This window comes from Culicoides brevitarsis, chromosome 1 (assembly GCF_036172545.1).
Source record: "Culicoides brevitarsis isolate CSIRO-B50_1 chromosome 1, AGI_CSIRO_Cbre_v1, whole genome shotgun sequence".
Lineage (NCBI taxonomy): Eukaryota > Metazoa > Arthropoda > Insecta > Diptera > Ceratopogonidae > Culicoides > Culicoides brevitarsis.
In genome coordinates this window covers 17,345,200-17,362,957 of record NC_087085.1, presented here as the reverse complement: position 1 = coordinate 17,362,957, position 17,758 = coordinate 17,345,200, and the positions used below count along the sequence as shown (strand labels likewise).

At 30.7% G+C, this 17,758-nt stretch overlaps 1 protein-coding gene across 1 annotated transcript in view; it reads right to left on the bottom strand.

Moving 5' to 3' along the window:
* The window catches only part of LOC134837367 (protein CBFA2T3), a 46,297-nt gene extending 33,766 nt beyond the window's left edge, over nucleotides 1-12,531 (bottom strand). Inside the window, exon 1 of the mRNA XM_063852737.1 lies at nucleotides 12,380-12,531. Coding sequence (XP_063708807.1) covers nucleotides 12,380-12,382 — 3 coding nt within the window. The 5' untranslated portion in view covers nucleotides 12,383-12,531. The remainder of the gene's footprint in view (nucleotides 1-12,379) is intronic.
* Nucleotides 12,532-17,758: the final 5,227 nt, after the last annotated feature.

The following is a 17,758-nucleotide window of genomic DNA, read 5'->3' as shown; positions in this document are numbered from 1 at the left end:
ATACGAAAATGGATGGAAAAATGGTAAAGTACCGGCATATTTTGTCATTAGTCATATTTTTCACCTGTATACACGAAAGCACGGTGATGATGACGACGACAACAACACTGGGACGCAGAGAAAGTATTATAGTGGTGTCACATTTGTGTGAAGGAAAGTAAATAAGAGTTTTTTTTTGCCTTGAACACGAATGTAATTGATATCAGGTAACAACATGTGGTATCAATTTATCAAAATTGAATGGATGATAGGTCTCTTGGACCAAACAAATATTTTTTTTTTTTTGACAAATGATAATTCTTTCTTGAAAAGCTTTATTTTTTTCGTATAATATTTTTACGTATAACAAATGACCCAAAGCGTGAGAATTATTCAGGACTATCGGTGCTGCTATTGTGACCATCGCAACTCTTAACAGTAACCTGAATACTTTTATTTCCATCTTTTAAGGCTTGTTTGATCTCCACAATTTGATCCAATAGGAACTCAAAGCGTTTTGAAATTTTCACTGTAAAGTTATTGAATTCTGCTTTGAGCGTTTCCAACTCTTGTGAAATGCTGTCTTTATCGAAGAAGGGTTCCATAGTTGTTATTTCAACAGATGTTTCTGGTTCAGTTACTTCTATGATTGCATCTTCCATGGCTTTCTTTTCGATCATTATCATGCGATTTTTCTTCCATTCTTCAATCATCGGTTGTACGCCCTTCGCTTCTTGTCGCGCAACGTCATCCGGAATGCACTGAATTCGCACCGTTGAATTGACAGCACGTTCTACATGCTCGGGACGTTGATTCTCCGAGCAAAAATAGACGCCCACGTTTACACGTCGTGATAGAATCATCTTTGCAATTTCGTCGGCACGCGTACATCCGATGCTGTTGACATTGAAGTGAAATCGCACAAGCTTCGGCATGAAAATCAACAACTGTCCGATATTCAAGTCGAGTAATTTGTTACTCGCGAGCTGCACATCTCTCAAGTTTCCACAATTTCGCACGAGCTCGGGCGGAAAGTAAATCAACTCGTTGCACATCAAATCAAGAATCTCCAGTTTTTCGAGCGACACAAACAAATCTGGATCCAAAAATCGCAATTTATTGTGACTGAGTGACAATTCAATTAGTTCCATGTTACTGATGAAGGCCTCTCGCGGAAGATCTTTCAACTCGTTCTCGTACAAGTAGATTCGTTCGAGACTGCGGCAATTGTAGAGGGCACCTGGTTCGATGCGTTGAATGTTTTTTCCGAAAAGGATGAGTTTCTTTGGGTTTTCCAGACACACGATCGACGTTAAATTTGTGAGTTTGGCGGAAGTGACTGTCACGAAGAAGCAACATGCTAATATCAAGCGAATGTTTGACATTTTGGTTTGGGAAAAAGGTTGGAGCAACAAGTTCTTTATCGCGTCGTAGTTAAATTAGAACTGAAACGTAAATTGATGTCAGTAGTCACTCACGGGCCATATTTGGTGCATTTACATACGGAATTTTTATGAAAACACTTACTTAACGCTGCTGTAGCAAATGATAATTGATTGATATAGTGGCTACTTATTTATTTTTTCAACACACTTCCAATCAAATTTGTACGGAATCGGGTACATTGGAAGGCACCCACGTTGTCTCTGATGATCGTTGTGAGATCTACTTCAAACAAAAAACAGAAAATTCTGTTATAACCTCAAAAAATTTATTACTTTATCATAAAAATACCGAAAACAGCCTATTTTATTAATCAAATATTTTCAGGACCCGTTCAAAAATATTTTTTTGAAATCATAAAAGCTCATTCCAAAGCAATTCCTTTGGAAACATCGCGATCATTACACGACGAGCGCAATAATATGACCCATTAAATTAATGAAAGGTCAATCACAGTTTTGTTGTCGTCTCGTGAGTGACTCACAAGTCACTTCTGGAATGCCTTCGTTCCAATGTTCAATCAATCACGACTGCAATCCAGACTAATTGCTCGAGAGAAATTATTAAACGGCAGCAAAAAAAAATCACAGCACATTTTCGTGTCATCAAAAAACAATAATCACATGCATCATCAGAGAGCGAGAGCACACAACCAGAAGCAATTTAACACGCACTTGGAATAATAATTAAGGAAAATGTTTCGTCGTATGATTTTAATTTATCAAAATGAGACATATACACATCATGCCAATGATGAAAATAACGACGACGACGACGAGTGAGAGGATGCAAAAACAAGAAATATACATATTTTAAGAGAAATTTCATCGGTTCAATATATTCGGAAATTTTTGCAGTACACCAAAACAAAACAGATACAGCCCGAGATTTAATGTATCAAACATGTTTTCTTCTGAACTAAAATTCTGCCTGCTTGCCTGACGACGACGACGATGTGATGCTTGATGATGATGATGATGTTTTGTGTTGGAAAAAAAGAGAGGCAAATGCATTTAAATTTAAAATTCAGATGCACACATGTGTCAAACATTTGGTGTAGATGACGGAATACATTTTCCATTATTATTATATTGTTTTGTTTTGGATTCATCACGCATCATTTGGGCAACATTCGGATCGTTTTTGTGTGCGTTTTCAATGTTAATGGTCGAAACAATGCCAAAAAATCTAATTATCATCGGCACAAAAGTGGAAGAAAAGCTCAAATCAATCAATTCTATTTATTTCCGATAATTCACACGAAACAAAAAAAAATACACAAACAATTCATGAGAAAAAACTACTTAAAGTGGAAGTCTTTGCAGGTGTTCAAAGGTTAGCAATGCCAATGGATAAAGTGAACACGTGTTAATGCAAGGACGAACGAAAAAAAAAACATAAACGAAGAAAATCGGAGAATAATGGAGGTGTTGAAGGATGAAAAAATAAACAATAATCGATTGTGTCTTCTTTTGTAATGATAAAAATCGTGCCCACAAAAAAATATTCTTGATAAATAACAGGAAGTGTGAAAATTTTATCTATAAAAATTATGAAAAAAAATATCAAAAATTTATGAAAAAATTTCAAAAATTCATTTTTTTAAATTTATTTTAAATTATGAAAAAAAAATTGAAAAAATATTTTAAAAAATTTTTAAAACCAAAATTTTTAGTATTTTAAAGAAAAATGGTAAAAATCCGTAAAAACCTTAATATAATACTTTTTATTAATTTTTTATGATTTCTGAGATTTTTGGAAAAATTTATTTTGAGCATTAATATCTCAAAATTAAAATTAATATTTGCAAAAATTCAATTTTTGTTATTTTTTTTTATTATAAATATTTACAAAAATAAAAAAAAAATTTTAAACCAAATTTTTCAATATTCTGAATATAAATCCGGAAATGGAATATTTTTGCCAAATTTTCTACGATTTTTAATGAATTTAATTTTTCATACATTTAACCACATTTTTGAGATTTTTTAAAAATTTTTGTACAGATCTATATCGATATTTTTTTAGATGGGTGGAAAAAACAAAATTTAAGGAGATTGAAACTCATTCAGGTGAAATACAAAAAAAAATATTATTTTTTGTTTCGCGGAATTTTTGACTGAATTCGCCTCCTTCCATCAAAACACGCAAATCCCTTCCGCCATATTATTAAACGCCAACACCCCGCTGCAAAATGTGTGAAAAATAGGAAAAGTCAAAAACAATTTAACAATGTCAGTCCTGATGTTGCCATTGATGATGCCACCGTCTGGTATTTTTTTGCTCGCTTTCCTTATTTCTTGATTGGCATAATTTGCTGTCAGTTACAATTGACAACTTCTCCCACTCGCAAGAAGAACGCGACAAAAAAAAAGGATTATTTTCTCCGAGTTAATGGCAGTGCAGTATTTAAAGTCCGTCTCGTCGTCGTCGACGTTGTTAGTTTTTCTATCCAAAAAATGTGCAGTGCATGTGCTTCACAAATATCGGAGTAGATGGAGGAAAAAAACAACATACACACACAAAGTTTATGTATGCACATTTTATCATCGCTTTTTTTTTGTGTGTGTGTGTAGTGTTCGTGCCACTTGCACACGTTCGTGCATAACTGGATTGAGTTTCACGAAAAATTACATTTAAATCACATCAATCAAAATAAAATGGATTTTAAAGAGTGGATCACAGATGGTCCCTATTTTGGCATGTATAAGTTGTAGTGTTGTTGCTGTGAACGCACGACGACATGCTTCTCTAATGTTTTTCTTCTGCTATTCTCTCTCCACTCTCTCTCGTGTTTTTTTTTTGTTGCTGTGAAAATGTAACACTTGCGCCGGGTATTTATTCAAAAATTTATTACAAGGCAAATCGGGCAAGCAGCTACATATTTTGTCGTATCGAGATTTAATGGATTGGACATTGGAGCCCTTTGTACGTGCGTCTCCGAGTGTTTGTGAGATAGACGTGAGTTTAATCTGGGTGCCAGCTGCACATATTGATCGTGTATGTTAATTTTTATTATTATCCCCAAATACATATTCGTTCGTACGGAATTCATCGCAGGGTCGGAAACGAAGTGAAAATTATGAGACCAATTGACTTAATGCTTTTACTTGAGAATAAGTTGCCTTGGGATTAAAAAAAGAAAAATTTAAAGTTCATTTAATTATTCTTAACTATAAAATTACGAGTAACTCAACTGAAATTAGGTACCACAAAATTTTTTTGTTTAAAAAAAAAACATTTTTTTGTGTTATTATTTGATAATTTTTCTCACTTTTGGCGCCAAAAAATTAAAATTAAAAAAATTTGAATCCTTTTAGAAGATATGAACCTTCAAAATCTGAAATTTTCTCACTATTTGAGAAAGAATCATGTGTCCTAATGGATTCGAATTTTTTTTTTTGGAAAAAAGGATCAAATATCACAAAAAATTTTTTTTTAACAAAACAAAAAAAAATGTGATAATTTTAGTTGAGTTTCTCGTAATGTTATAGTTGAGAATAATTAAATAAGCGTAATAAGCTTTTTTTTCATCTCAAAGCAACTTAGTCTCAAGCAAAAGCATTAAGTTAATATTTAAAGCAAAATTTTTCTAATGTTTATTTTAAAAAAAAAAAAAATTTTTTTAATTTTTTTCAATACAGGTAATTGAATTTTTTTAAACTTGAGCTTAAATCAAAAGTTTTTAATTTGACGGAAACAAAGCTTTTGCTCGGAAACAAAATTCAGTAAATTTATTTTAACTTTTCTGTTAAATTAATGTAAGAACATTAAGTAAAAGTCAAAATTTTTCCCAACCCTGCAATTCATTGAAAAAAAGATGGAAAACGAAGAATTTCGGTACAAAACAAACATTCCTACAACAAGCAACAGAAGTGCCACATTTCCCTCACTCACTCATAATTTCGCACCCATTTTCTCTCTCTAAGGAGGACACGATGATGTATTACGACGAAAATCCTTAAAAATATTTTTTTTTGCAGAACAAAAGGGGCTCCACACTGATTAAATTATAAAATATTAATTTTTTTGCTCTGCTAAAAATTATTTTACATGACAAGATTGTACATTTGTGTGCCATGCCATATGCTACCGAAGAAAAAGAGGGAAATTCATCTCCTAATAATATCTAATTGTCTTTTTATTTGCAGTGTGTGTGTTCGTATAGGAGAGAAAAAATGTCAAGCATGTGGTGCCAAATTATTTTGCATGAAATTTGCCGGATGATGTCAATTTAACGAGGAAGACGAACCAAAAATTGGCATAATTGGATGAAAAATTACAAGTCATTAGATGCCGGCTTGAAATTTTTCTGACCCTTTTATGTTTTTTTTTGTATCTAGCAGTTTCCATTCAAATAAACAACAAAGAACAATGACGCCTCGCTTTAGAAAAAAAATGTCCACTTGTATCAACATGCGAGAAGTATCGAATAAAAGAGGATGATTGAACAGGTGAGACTCGATCGACATTTTCATCTGGAACTACGCACGTTCAATGTACTTTCCTTAATGGAAATACCGAAATATTCGTAATGACTTCACCAGATTCACGATTAAGTAGCAATAACCTCATTAACATTCCTTCTGGATTTTTTTGATACTTTTTTTCGGTCTTGCATTACCTGTTGTCTTCAGAAAGTCTTCAAGTTTTTTGTGAATGAATGAAATGTTTTGTTCGGCAGTCGTCGTGGCATGGCATGGTGTGTTGTGTACTCAACTGTCATCATCGCCATTGATGGAAGAAGCGGCATAGTGACTAATATAAAAATATGTTCAAAACATCCGCAAATAACCAGACACTTGTGAAAATAACAAAACCAGAAGCACAATTCATGTTTTTCTTTCGTTTTCGTCTTCATCCAGCTTCATCGACCGACACTTTGAGTATTTCGCTGTGTTTGGGGTTTTCAGACATATACGCACGTTGATAGAGCGTTATACAAACAGTTAATAAAACAACAAAGGAATGTATTGAACAGAGATGCCAGACAAACTTTTTTTTATTTGTTCGTTTGATTGAAGGTGTATTTAGTTCTACATTTTCACTACTTTTTTTTTGTTTTTAGTACACAGACGCGTTATTGAAAAAAAAAAATTATGAGGCGCTGAAATATTCAAGGGTGCAGAACTTGTTAAGTCAAAAGTAAAGATGTTAAGACTTAAGTTAAATTAATTGACTTAATTTACAATTTTTTTTAAATCTTTAAAAGAATATTACATTTTTTTTGCAATTCCGTCAAACTCCAGGGATAATTATTTTTGTTTTGCTTGAGAAATGTTCAAAATTAATGTGACTTTTGACTTAAATATCAAACGAAAAAGCATCTAAAGCTATTTCACGTTTTTTAAAGTCAAAGTCAAAATTAATAACTTATTTTTTTCTAAAAAAATTTTTTTTTTCATGACAAATCGTTAATTAATTTTCATTTTTAATTTTTTGGCGAAAAAAAAACAATTTTTAATTAAAAAAATATTTTTTGAAAAAATTAAGTTTTTAAGCTAGACTTAAAACTTTGACTTAAGAAAAATTAATATGACTTGTACAGCTTTATTTTGACTTAAAGACTTTTTACTCATTCCAACTTATTATTATTAAAATTAAACGAATAACGTAAATAAAAATATTTTTAACTTAGGCGAATAAATTTAATTTCTTCAAAATTTTCCAATTAATTAAATATTTTTTAATTTTTTGTCTGTATTATTTAATTTTTGGAAAAATTTTTTTTTTTAACATTTGAAAAATCGTTAACATATTATTTTTTTTAAATTTGAACTCAAAATTAAAGAAAAAATAAACAAAATCTTACAAAATTAAAATTTTCGAAAAAAACAATTATATTGATCACGTGACTTTTAAATTTTTTTTTTTTAACCTGTATTTAATATAAAACGTCTTGTTTAAGTGAATTTGCTTATTTTTTGGTATATTTTATTACACTTTATGATTTTTTATTCAAAAAATTCTCAAAAATGTCAAAAATATTCCAATTTTTAATTCAATTTTTTATTTTTCCTCCTGAATTTTTTTGACAAAATCGAAGGGGGTTGACAAAAAATGCAAATATAAAATTTATTCGCCTTAATTAAAAATTTTAAATAATCTTTAAGTTTAAGCTTAAGTATAAGCCATATAATTTTTTGCAGCCCCGAAATAATTATCCAGAGTTACATACAATTTTGCGCGTGATAATAGGCGTCTCATTTTTGTTGAAATTTGAACAAAAATTTTATTGTATGGCATAAAAATTCGTTTGATCTTTTCCCAAAAAACACACAAAATTGAAGGTAACTTTTTATCTCGTATTAAATTGCAGCATATTGCATGCATATGTTTACTCCTCCAAAAAATTTTCCATTAACGAGATAGCAAAGTAGTAATTTTTTTGAAACATTTTCATACAAACACACATATTGAATCCATAACGCAATTAATATTTCGTATTATAATTAGACCACATTTGTTTCAGTTTACACACTTATTAAAGCACACACACATCGCCACACATGGAAAAACAGCTCGTAGACAATCTGTTTCCCCGAAAAAAAAAATAACAAAAAATTATTTCATTCATAGACTTTTTTTTTCGTGAGTGAACGTTGTTGCATATGTACACTCAGCTCTGCTAGAAGAACGCTAATGATGATATAACACATGCTCACTTAACAAACGAACATATTGTTTGTATTAAATTACACACAAACAGCGAGTACGAGTACATTTTGATGCAAATAACAAGCAGAAAATTATAATAATAATTGTTTATAGATAATAAAAAAATAATAATTTTTTTGACTTTTACTCTAATTAAATCTGAGAGCGATCGCAAATGTTCTCCCGCACTAATGGGGAACATATTGCGTCCATATGTTGCTCCTACGAACCAAATATTGAGCAACAATGTTACAAAAATTTTTCTTATTGAAACTTTTATCATAATTAATTTTTTTAATCCCATCTCGTGATTTATCACATTTTCTCAAAAATAAAAAAAAAATTATTATTATTTTAAAGGGAAATGCAAATATTTGTACCACTGCAGATAATTGATAACAAAACGCGATTCTAATACGTTCGCACCCCTCTTTTTTTTGCCACACGGACACACGAAGGGTAAGCAAAATCTCTCGTAACATAATTTAAAAGGGTTTATTATTAAATTATTATAACACGGAAATTTTTTTTTGCTCCGTCGTAAAGTGTTCTCGAGCGATAAGAATGTCGTCGTGATGATGTGAAGGGAAAAGACCCACGTGTTACAATAAAAAAAACTTTTGTCAAAAAAAAAATTCTCTCTACTTTCGTGGTGTCGTGAAATAGACATGGACGTCGAGAGAAATCCTGCGATAACGCCTCAGTAGTTGCTGCGAGGATTAGGCGAGGATATGTTACATTTAAATTTTATACATTTTCCGAAAATTTTCTCTCTGTTTGTCTTTACACGTGTGTGCGCGCACAAACAGCTGAATTTTCGAGATATAAATTTCGTGTCAAAGTGATATTTGCTCGGAAAGACGCACACGTTCGCACGAGTGTTTCTGCATAAATAAATTCCGTATCTGAGGTGGCGGCGTACGCGTTTCATTAATAATAATACTATTAAAAGCGAGATGATGAGATGACGATTATCATCTAATTTTCAGGTTTATCTGGTCCGCTTATTATCAGTATCTTCTCTCTGCGTTGTTCATTCATATGCAAAGCTTTAGCATGCGAATATGTGTGAGAAATCGCAAATAAACACACACACACAAACACTCATCTCGGAGAAAAATGTAATTAATTTCACAAGAACGCCGGCTGTCATGTGTTTTTACGATTATTATTACTACTACTGTTTTCTCCGTCGTCGTCGTCGTCGCATGAATATAGGAGGTGTTGATACAGTGATGATGATGACATTGCATTGCGCTATAATAATGCTCTGTGTTAGTCTGTGTCTTATCACTGTTCCTGCAGAAAATAGAATATAAATTGTTTGTTTTTCTGTTTTTTTTTTCGTGCCCGTGGTGTCGTTCGGAGCAAAGATGGTCAGTTGTGTGCTAGATATTTGGAGTTTTATTGAATCCATGAGTAAGTTTTTCTAAAATTTTATTTTTTTTTTATCAATTTTTAAACAATTAAAATTTAATTTAAAAAAATATTTTGTCATTCTTTAAATTTTTTCCAAGTTTTAATTTAGAAAAACTAATATATCATTAAAATATAAAAATTTTTCATATTTTACATTTTTAAATAATTTATATTTATTTATTTAACAAATTTAAATTAATTAAATTTATATTAATTTAATAAATTAATAATAATGTGATTTAAAAAAAAGTAAATTATTTTTAAAAACTAAAATAAAAATATTTAAAAATTAAATTAAATAATTATATAATTTTTTTTTGCTGTAAAAATATTTTTTTTTTGTTACATAAATATGGATGTTATTAAAAATATTTGTTTTTTTTTTTAATTAAAATCATTCATTTCCTACTTTTAAAGTTTAAAATTTGTGATATAAAATTAACAAATTTTTAAAAGTATGAAATTTTGAAAAATATTTGAAAATTTTAAGTTCCAGAAAGTCAAAAATCTGTATTTTCACAAATTTTGAAAAATTTTTCATGAAAAGTCAAAAATCTGTATTTCACTTATGTGCACAAATGTGACTCACATATGTTATCAGTTTTACATCTGTGAACTTTGAAGGCTCACATTTCCCATTTTAGAGGTTTGATTAAAAAAAATTGGATAAAAATTTGGAAAGTTCAGACCGAGATGCGTCGATATGTGTAGTCACATCTTAAATTTAGCTTCTAAAAACGAAATAAGAACTTCACATCTTCACAGAATAGCTGTTTTTGCATATCTGTGAAGATGTGAGGCTTAAATTTCGTATATTTTTAAAGCCAAATTTAAGATGTGACTTCATATATCGATGCATCTTTGTCTGAGTTTTAAAATGTGAAATTAGTTTTTTGATAAATCTTCTAAAAATGGAAAATATGAGCCTTCAAATTTTACAGATGTGAATGTGATAACATATGTAAGTCACATCTGTGCGCATCTGTACATATTTGTAAAATATAGATTTTTGACTTTCTAGTATTTAAAATTTTCAAATATATTTCAAAATTTCATACTATTAAAAATTTGTAAATTTTACCTAATTTCTTTTAATTGTTCAAAAATTTCTTTCATTTGACTTTAAAAAAAATCTAAAAAAATTTCTATGTGAATCCACCCCTGACTTCAAATCCAACACAAATCCGCCCATATAAAGATCACTCTTTAATTAATATCTATTTTACTTGTGAACAAAAAAAAAAAAAAAAAAGACGCGGCACCAACAGCTTTTTTTCCTATCTCGAAAACTTACAAAGTCATCATCACGTATAAAATAAATGGTAACCCCCATAAAATTCCGAAAAATAAAAGATTTTGTTTTAAACAACTTTCAAATTGAGATTTGAATTGGATTGGAGTAAAAAACCCGCGTCAATTCCATCAATTTATAAATCAAACTCAATACGACGCGATGACACATGATGACGGTACGAGAGTCGAGTAGTTGGCAGCTCGTGTAAACGAGAGAATACCATCATCATTGTCATGTCAATACGAAATATATATCCAAATACGTCTTATCATTACTTGCAATGTGTGCATATTACATGTGTAGTTCACAAAATTTATCTTTGGCAGAACAGCAGTGATGGTGGCACATTTCACAACTCTGACGACGACAAAACGCTAAAATATGTGAAGAATTATCAAAATCCAGTAATCTCGCACAACACAACGAGGAATAAAATGGATCACGATGCTGCTGCTGCTGCTAGTGCCGCGCTGATGATGATGATGATGTAACAACAAGAAATCTGCAGGCTGCTGATACAACAACTCAACCACTAACTGACACACACACACAGAGCGGAGGAAGAAAAACAAGAAGAAATATATAAAATGGAATAGAGATGTGTTGCTATAAGTGAATGTGTACATTTGTAAATCGAAAATGATTTGATAATAGCGCAAATTATAGGGGAAATTAACCCGGATCATTTTTGTGAGTACAACATTATATTTTAGTGAATAGACAATATAAAGCAACAAACAGACGCGCACAGAGAAATATGTTACAAGAATTCGTGTTTAATACAAAAATAATTGTTGATTTGTCTGTCTCTACAATGTCTGCTTTGTTTTTACGCGGCGATGATGATGATGATCATGATGACGGAGCGACTGTGTGTTAATCGTGAATTCTTTTACTTATTGAGTACACATGGAAAATTAGAAATATACGGGATTCGTGTACCTGACCTATTACCATCATATTTTAGTTTTTTTTTGTTTTAATTTGATTAAATAAAATTAGTTTTATGGGTGCTTGATGTTTAGTTAAGTATGACAAGAATTCTCACGCCTTTGGTAGATTTACTGAACAATTATTTGAAATGTCCTCATTATGTAAAATTTTTTTTTTTAATAAAATTGATGAAAAAATCTATAATATTTTCTTAGATTTTTTTTTAATAATATTAATTAGTTTTTATTTTTAATTAATAATTATTTTAACAATTAAAAATTTTGTTTTATTTACTTGGCATTTATTTTCCAACGAATTTTATATTTTTATAATATTTTTTTAAATATATTTTTTTAATTTTATTTAATTTTGTTTCTAAATATTTTATTTAATTTTAAATTTTATTTAATTTTTGCATTTAATTTTAATTTTTTGAACTTTATATTTTTTTGTTTCATTCGATTCCACAAAAAAATTCGTTTTATATTTCCTTCAAATATTTTAAAAAATATATTTTAAATATTTATTTTATTGAATTTTTAATTAATTAATTTTTTTTTATTTGAAAAATTTGTTTTTAATTTTCTTCAAATAATTTTTAAAATTTATTTATTTTATTAAATAGAAAAAAACGTATAAAAAAAATTTACTCACCATTGTGTCTATTGATATTTTATTACGTTGATAAACGTCTTCAATTTTATTTTTTTATTCGAACAAATTAATTATATTTTTCAAAAACTTCTGTTCTTATTATTATTTAATTTATCCTCCGATGTAAATTAATTCATTCTCGTCCGTTTTAATAATTAATTAATATATTTAGCTAAATGTGTCACGTCAGGTGAATCGTTTCTCAAGGAAATATTTTTTGTGTGATATATGGTTAAGACTGCCACCGATTAAAATTTTTCTCATGTAAGTAATTTTGATATTTTTTGTACAGACAGACACACAAAGTTCACGTTTAATTTTTAATGTTTAATAATATTTTTTATCTGCCGTTTTTTTGTATTTAATATTTTCTGTCACAAAAGTGGCATGTAAACAGGTGCAGGCAAACATTTATTTTCTCATCAAACACTTAAGAGTTTTTATTTATTATTTTTTGGTGTCTCTTGCGATAGTCAACCTGTCGTCGTCGTGTGATGATTTATTTTTAAAATTTTGTTTAATTTTTTTTAATTCTGCGTCAAGATGAAAGTGAAAGATTTTACAAACACTCGGAATGTGGTCACTTTTTTTTGCGTTATTTGTTTATAATGTTTTACAACACTTGTCAACAAATTTTTTGTGGCTAATTTGTTGATTTTGAAATATTTTTTTTATTCACTTAAATTGAATGATCTTTTATCAAGATACGTCTATTCGCTTCAACACTTGCAAACAGACTAATCATCATCATTCAATTCTAAAAATTCTTGTCGTGCGTTTGAAATATAATAAACAAAGCGCAGAGTCGCAATATCCGACCAATAACCTAACTAACCAAACGTAGACTGAACAAAAATGTTGAACCCGGTATCTTATGCTTTCGTTCGAAATGTGTGAGAGGGAGAGAATTCCATCGGGAGAGAGAAATTTTCTACCAAGAGAGCGATTTTTGTGTATCTACGACCCTGTGTAGAAATATTTTCATTCAAAAAAAAAAACAAAAATATTTCTTTGCCGGTTCTGCACGCACTTGTTCAAAGTATAGTGTGGCGCACAGGACTCGTACAGTGGACGCTAAAGTAATTCATACATCAAACAAATGAATTGTTAGGTTTTCAATTGCTCCTTTGTTCCTCGTCTATTGCGTCGTCGTGCGGCGTATACAATACCACGAAACTGTCACATTCAGATGGTATTAACTTGCTTAACATCTCGTCAATATTACAGCAACAACAACAATGCGAACGCGTATAGCGCAGCAGAAAACAAACAATAGGACCAAAAGCGGCATATGTACAGCATCTGTTCTTGTGTAACGTTATTTCATTTATTTAATATTTAATCCAGCACACACACACTCATGGAAAGTAAGAAGTGCTTGTTAGTTGAAATGCCATACACAGATGAAGCCCTCAACAAGAAGTATTATCGTCGAGGATAAAGTATGGGAAAATTATTTTGCAATCTGTGTACGAAGATATTTAGAAATTGTTAAGGACTTCCTCTGGGTACGTCGTATGTGTGCTTCGGAAACTAGGTGTATAATGCACACAAGTAAAATATTTTCTGCTTTTCACCTAAATCTTTTGCAGACATTTTTAAGGATGAATGGTCTTACAGCGCTTTGTGTCTATGGAAAAGAGTTCGGGAAAAACAACATGAAATGGTGATGGAAAACAGCTCTTTAATTGTTGTTTATGAATGGAATGCAAGATTTATGTTGCGGTCAAACAAACATTGTCATCTTCTCACTAATTAGGTAGTCTCGGATTCCCCATCCAATTTTTTTCTGCTGAAACGCTGAACTGCTGAATCAACAAAGAAAGAAACGTATTGAAAGGCAATCACCTGACATTGACAACAAACACAACAACAACACATAAGCTGTATCAACGACGTTTTAGGTAATTATTTTTCCTCCCGACAGCGTTATTGTCGTACATACACATCTACATTGCAGTGTTAGGAAATGAATTATTATTATTAAATTCTTTGTTGATGCTGCTGCTGATGTTGTTGTTGTTGTTGTTGTGAAAAGTGGTGACATGAGTTCGTGAAAGCAATACATTTTACAACGATAAGCATCATTTCCTACAAGTCAATCACTTACATGTCATCCTCTTAACATCCTTTGAAGTGCCAACTCCATGCATGTTACATGTGCATGCGTACACAAATGTAGTGCATATCAACGCCGCTTTCACGGAAAAGGGGAAAAGAGTTTTCTCTCAAAAAGGATTTCTAACAACGTAATTATTTTCCACGTTAAATGTACTTGATGAGATTTTGGCATGAAGCAAAGAAATAGGCAGGAATAAGGGAAGTATAAATTTTGATTTTTAACAAGTTTATATTTTAATCATATTTTTATTATATAGGTTTGTACAAATCATTCGAAGGACTAAGCTCGAGACCGACTTTTAAAGAAGAAGAAGCTTAATTGACCAATAAAATTTATTTTTGTTCTTCAAAGGATCCACGCCGAGAAACCTACTATTACAAAAAATCATATTCTAAAAAGTTCATGATCAGCAAATGCTAAGTATAAATAAAATTAAACCAAGACACCACAACCTACTGAGCCTGGTAAAATTGCAATAAAAGAACATGACAGAGGACCTCGACATCGTTTAAAGACAAACAACATTCATCGATAATTTTGATAGCTGAGACGATATTTCAAAAGTTCCAAAATAAATGCCTTAGAAAGATATTTGGAGTTCGCCCTGATCCTTTTACATACATTCAAGTGACGAACGATGTTATTCAAGAGATGACAAATATGGAAACAATTCACAATTTTGCAAAAAGAATCACATTGAAATTTTTCAATCGAATGAAAGATCATCCAAACTTTATGATCAAGTCGATGACTCAAACAGCAAACATTGATCAACGACACCCATTTAATGTGATTTTGAATGAAATGACTTGACCACAACTCAAATTGCGCGTTGTCTTTACTTTTTCTTCCTTATTGACTAGTTTTAGTATCGTTTTAGTTGTTGCTTAGTTTTAAGTTAAAAAAAAATGTTTTCTCCTCATATTGTATAAGCCCTCTGAACGAAACTTATGAAAAAAAAGACTGACTGAACTTTGTAATTTTAAAAGAAATAAATATCTGTTTTTTTACAAAAAAAAAAACAAGATAATATCCTAATTATGTAATTTTTGTTAAAGTTTTTGAGGTTTTCTTATTTTCCTCGTATCCTCCTTCATATTTAAATTTAAATATTTTTAAGATAGGAAAACAAACTTTCGCATAATTATTGCTCACTATTCCTACCTAATATGACATGCCATTCCAACAACATGAGAAAACCGAAAAAAACGAGTATTTTTTCCTTTGCACTGACAATATCACTTGAAACTGGCATATCGAAAGAAAGAAAGAAAAACAAGAGAATTCAATTTCCTCACGAATCACATGCAGTTATAAAATCTAAGAAAATTTCATTAAAATGAATAACTCAGAAAATTTTCTTCACTCTCAACATAGCAAAAAAAAATTAAGATTTCATGTTCTTTTAATTCCTACGCTACTACTACTTCTCTTCATCAACTAAATTGTGGACTTGACACCTAAAAAATAAATTCTTTAAAAAAAATATTTCCCATAAACATAATTGTAATAATAAAAAAAAACTGCGGACACACACATAAATACTCGATCGAGAGCTTTCGACAGAATTTTATGAAACGTGTCAAGCGCAGGACAATCATCTTTTCTTTATTTTTTACCAATCTCTCTTCCGTATATATTTATTATTTATTAAATGAAATGTGTTTTTCGTTCTATTATTATTACGGATGTTGTTCCTGACACATTATCGTGTGTATGGCATAGCGTTCTGCTGCATCACATGAATGGTCCATACACACACACATTTTCTGAACAAAATAATGGAGTAAGGAATGTCAAAAACATGCAAATTGTATTAAGTATTTTCTCTGTACGACGACGACGACGAAGAGACTGACTATCTTATGTGTGTCAGAGGAAAAAAATAAATTTATTTCATTAAAAAAAAACGGAAGTACGGAAGTAGAGCACTTATTGTTCAATGTTCATTCATGTCGTGTTATGTTATGGCATCTTCACGAAAATAAAAAAAAAAATTAAACAAAAAAATTATATAATGAGAGTTTGTCTAATGAAACGACGTTAATTGTACCGGATAAAGGACTTCTAGCGTGTTCGTCATCGTTCGTGTCCAACATATGACCGAATAGTGGATATCTAAAACATTTAATTAACAAATCAACAGAAGGCCATCGCACCGGCAGATGAGCACACGACAATCGAACATTCCCCCACAACCTAATGTCTTTTGGTCGAAAGGTGGCCTTCTGTTTTCTTACAGTGATGTGTTCATTTTTTGGCCTCTATCTGCACGTTGTAGAGTCACAACCGCATATCGCAATGTGTATTTTTGGTTGTGTGAGGAAATGTGTTTAATCATACATTAATAATAAAAAGTGCATATGCCATTCGAGTCTGGTTACTTAAACTAATTTTTATTTTTTTTTTCGGGTATCAGATGCAATGTGCGTCAAAACTATTTACCCAAGAAATTATTATATTATCGATTCCCCTAAAAAAAAAATAACACGAAAAAAAGAGTACAGAGTGCGTATTAAAATGCCTCACTTTACTCAACATTATTCTGGTAATAAGAACAACACATTGCTCCGTAATATTTTTAATATGATGCATCTGTCATGATTCTACCTACCAGAAGGAACGCCGTACAACGCCACGCAGGATAGAGAATTATAATAGAGACAGCTGACGGTTAATTGCCCTTTATTGTTTTCTCTATGAATGATGTGCGCAATGTGCGCTACGGCAGTATGTGCATAACAAAGGGGAAAACCACCTGCTATACTCATCACGGTCTTTATCTAATAATAATGTGTCTGCGTTCGCTGTACACTCGTGTGTATGTGTGCTTTTTCTTCGTCTTGTTATTCTTCCTCTTCTTCTTGTTCGTTGACGTCGTCGTTGTCAGTCAGACAATGTGCAAATATATTGTTGTTTTGTACGAGAAGCGAGAGGAACAACAACTGGAAGGAAGAAGTGTTATTGAATGATAAAGAGATAAAAAGAAATGGGAAAAGGATGTTTCGTTTAATAAATAAATGAAAAAAAAACCAAAAGAAATGCGATAAAAAATGCTTTCACTTGAGAACGAAGAGCGAAGGTGAAGGACTAATAGAGTAATTTAATCCCTTGTAAAGCTATTATAAGTGTTTGAATGAGATGTCATGTCATCAAACACGTCAGTTGGTGGTTTTAAGGACCTCTTATGATTTTTTTTTGTAACTTTTATTGTTTGTGGTTTAAAAATAAATCAAAATTTGGTAAAAACAAATGAC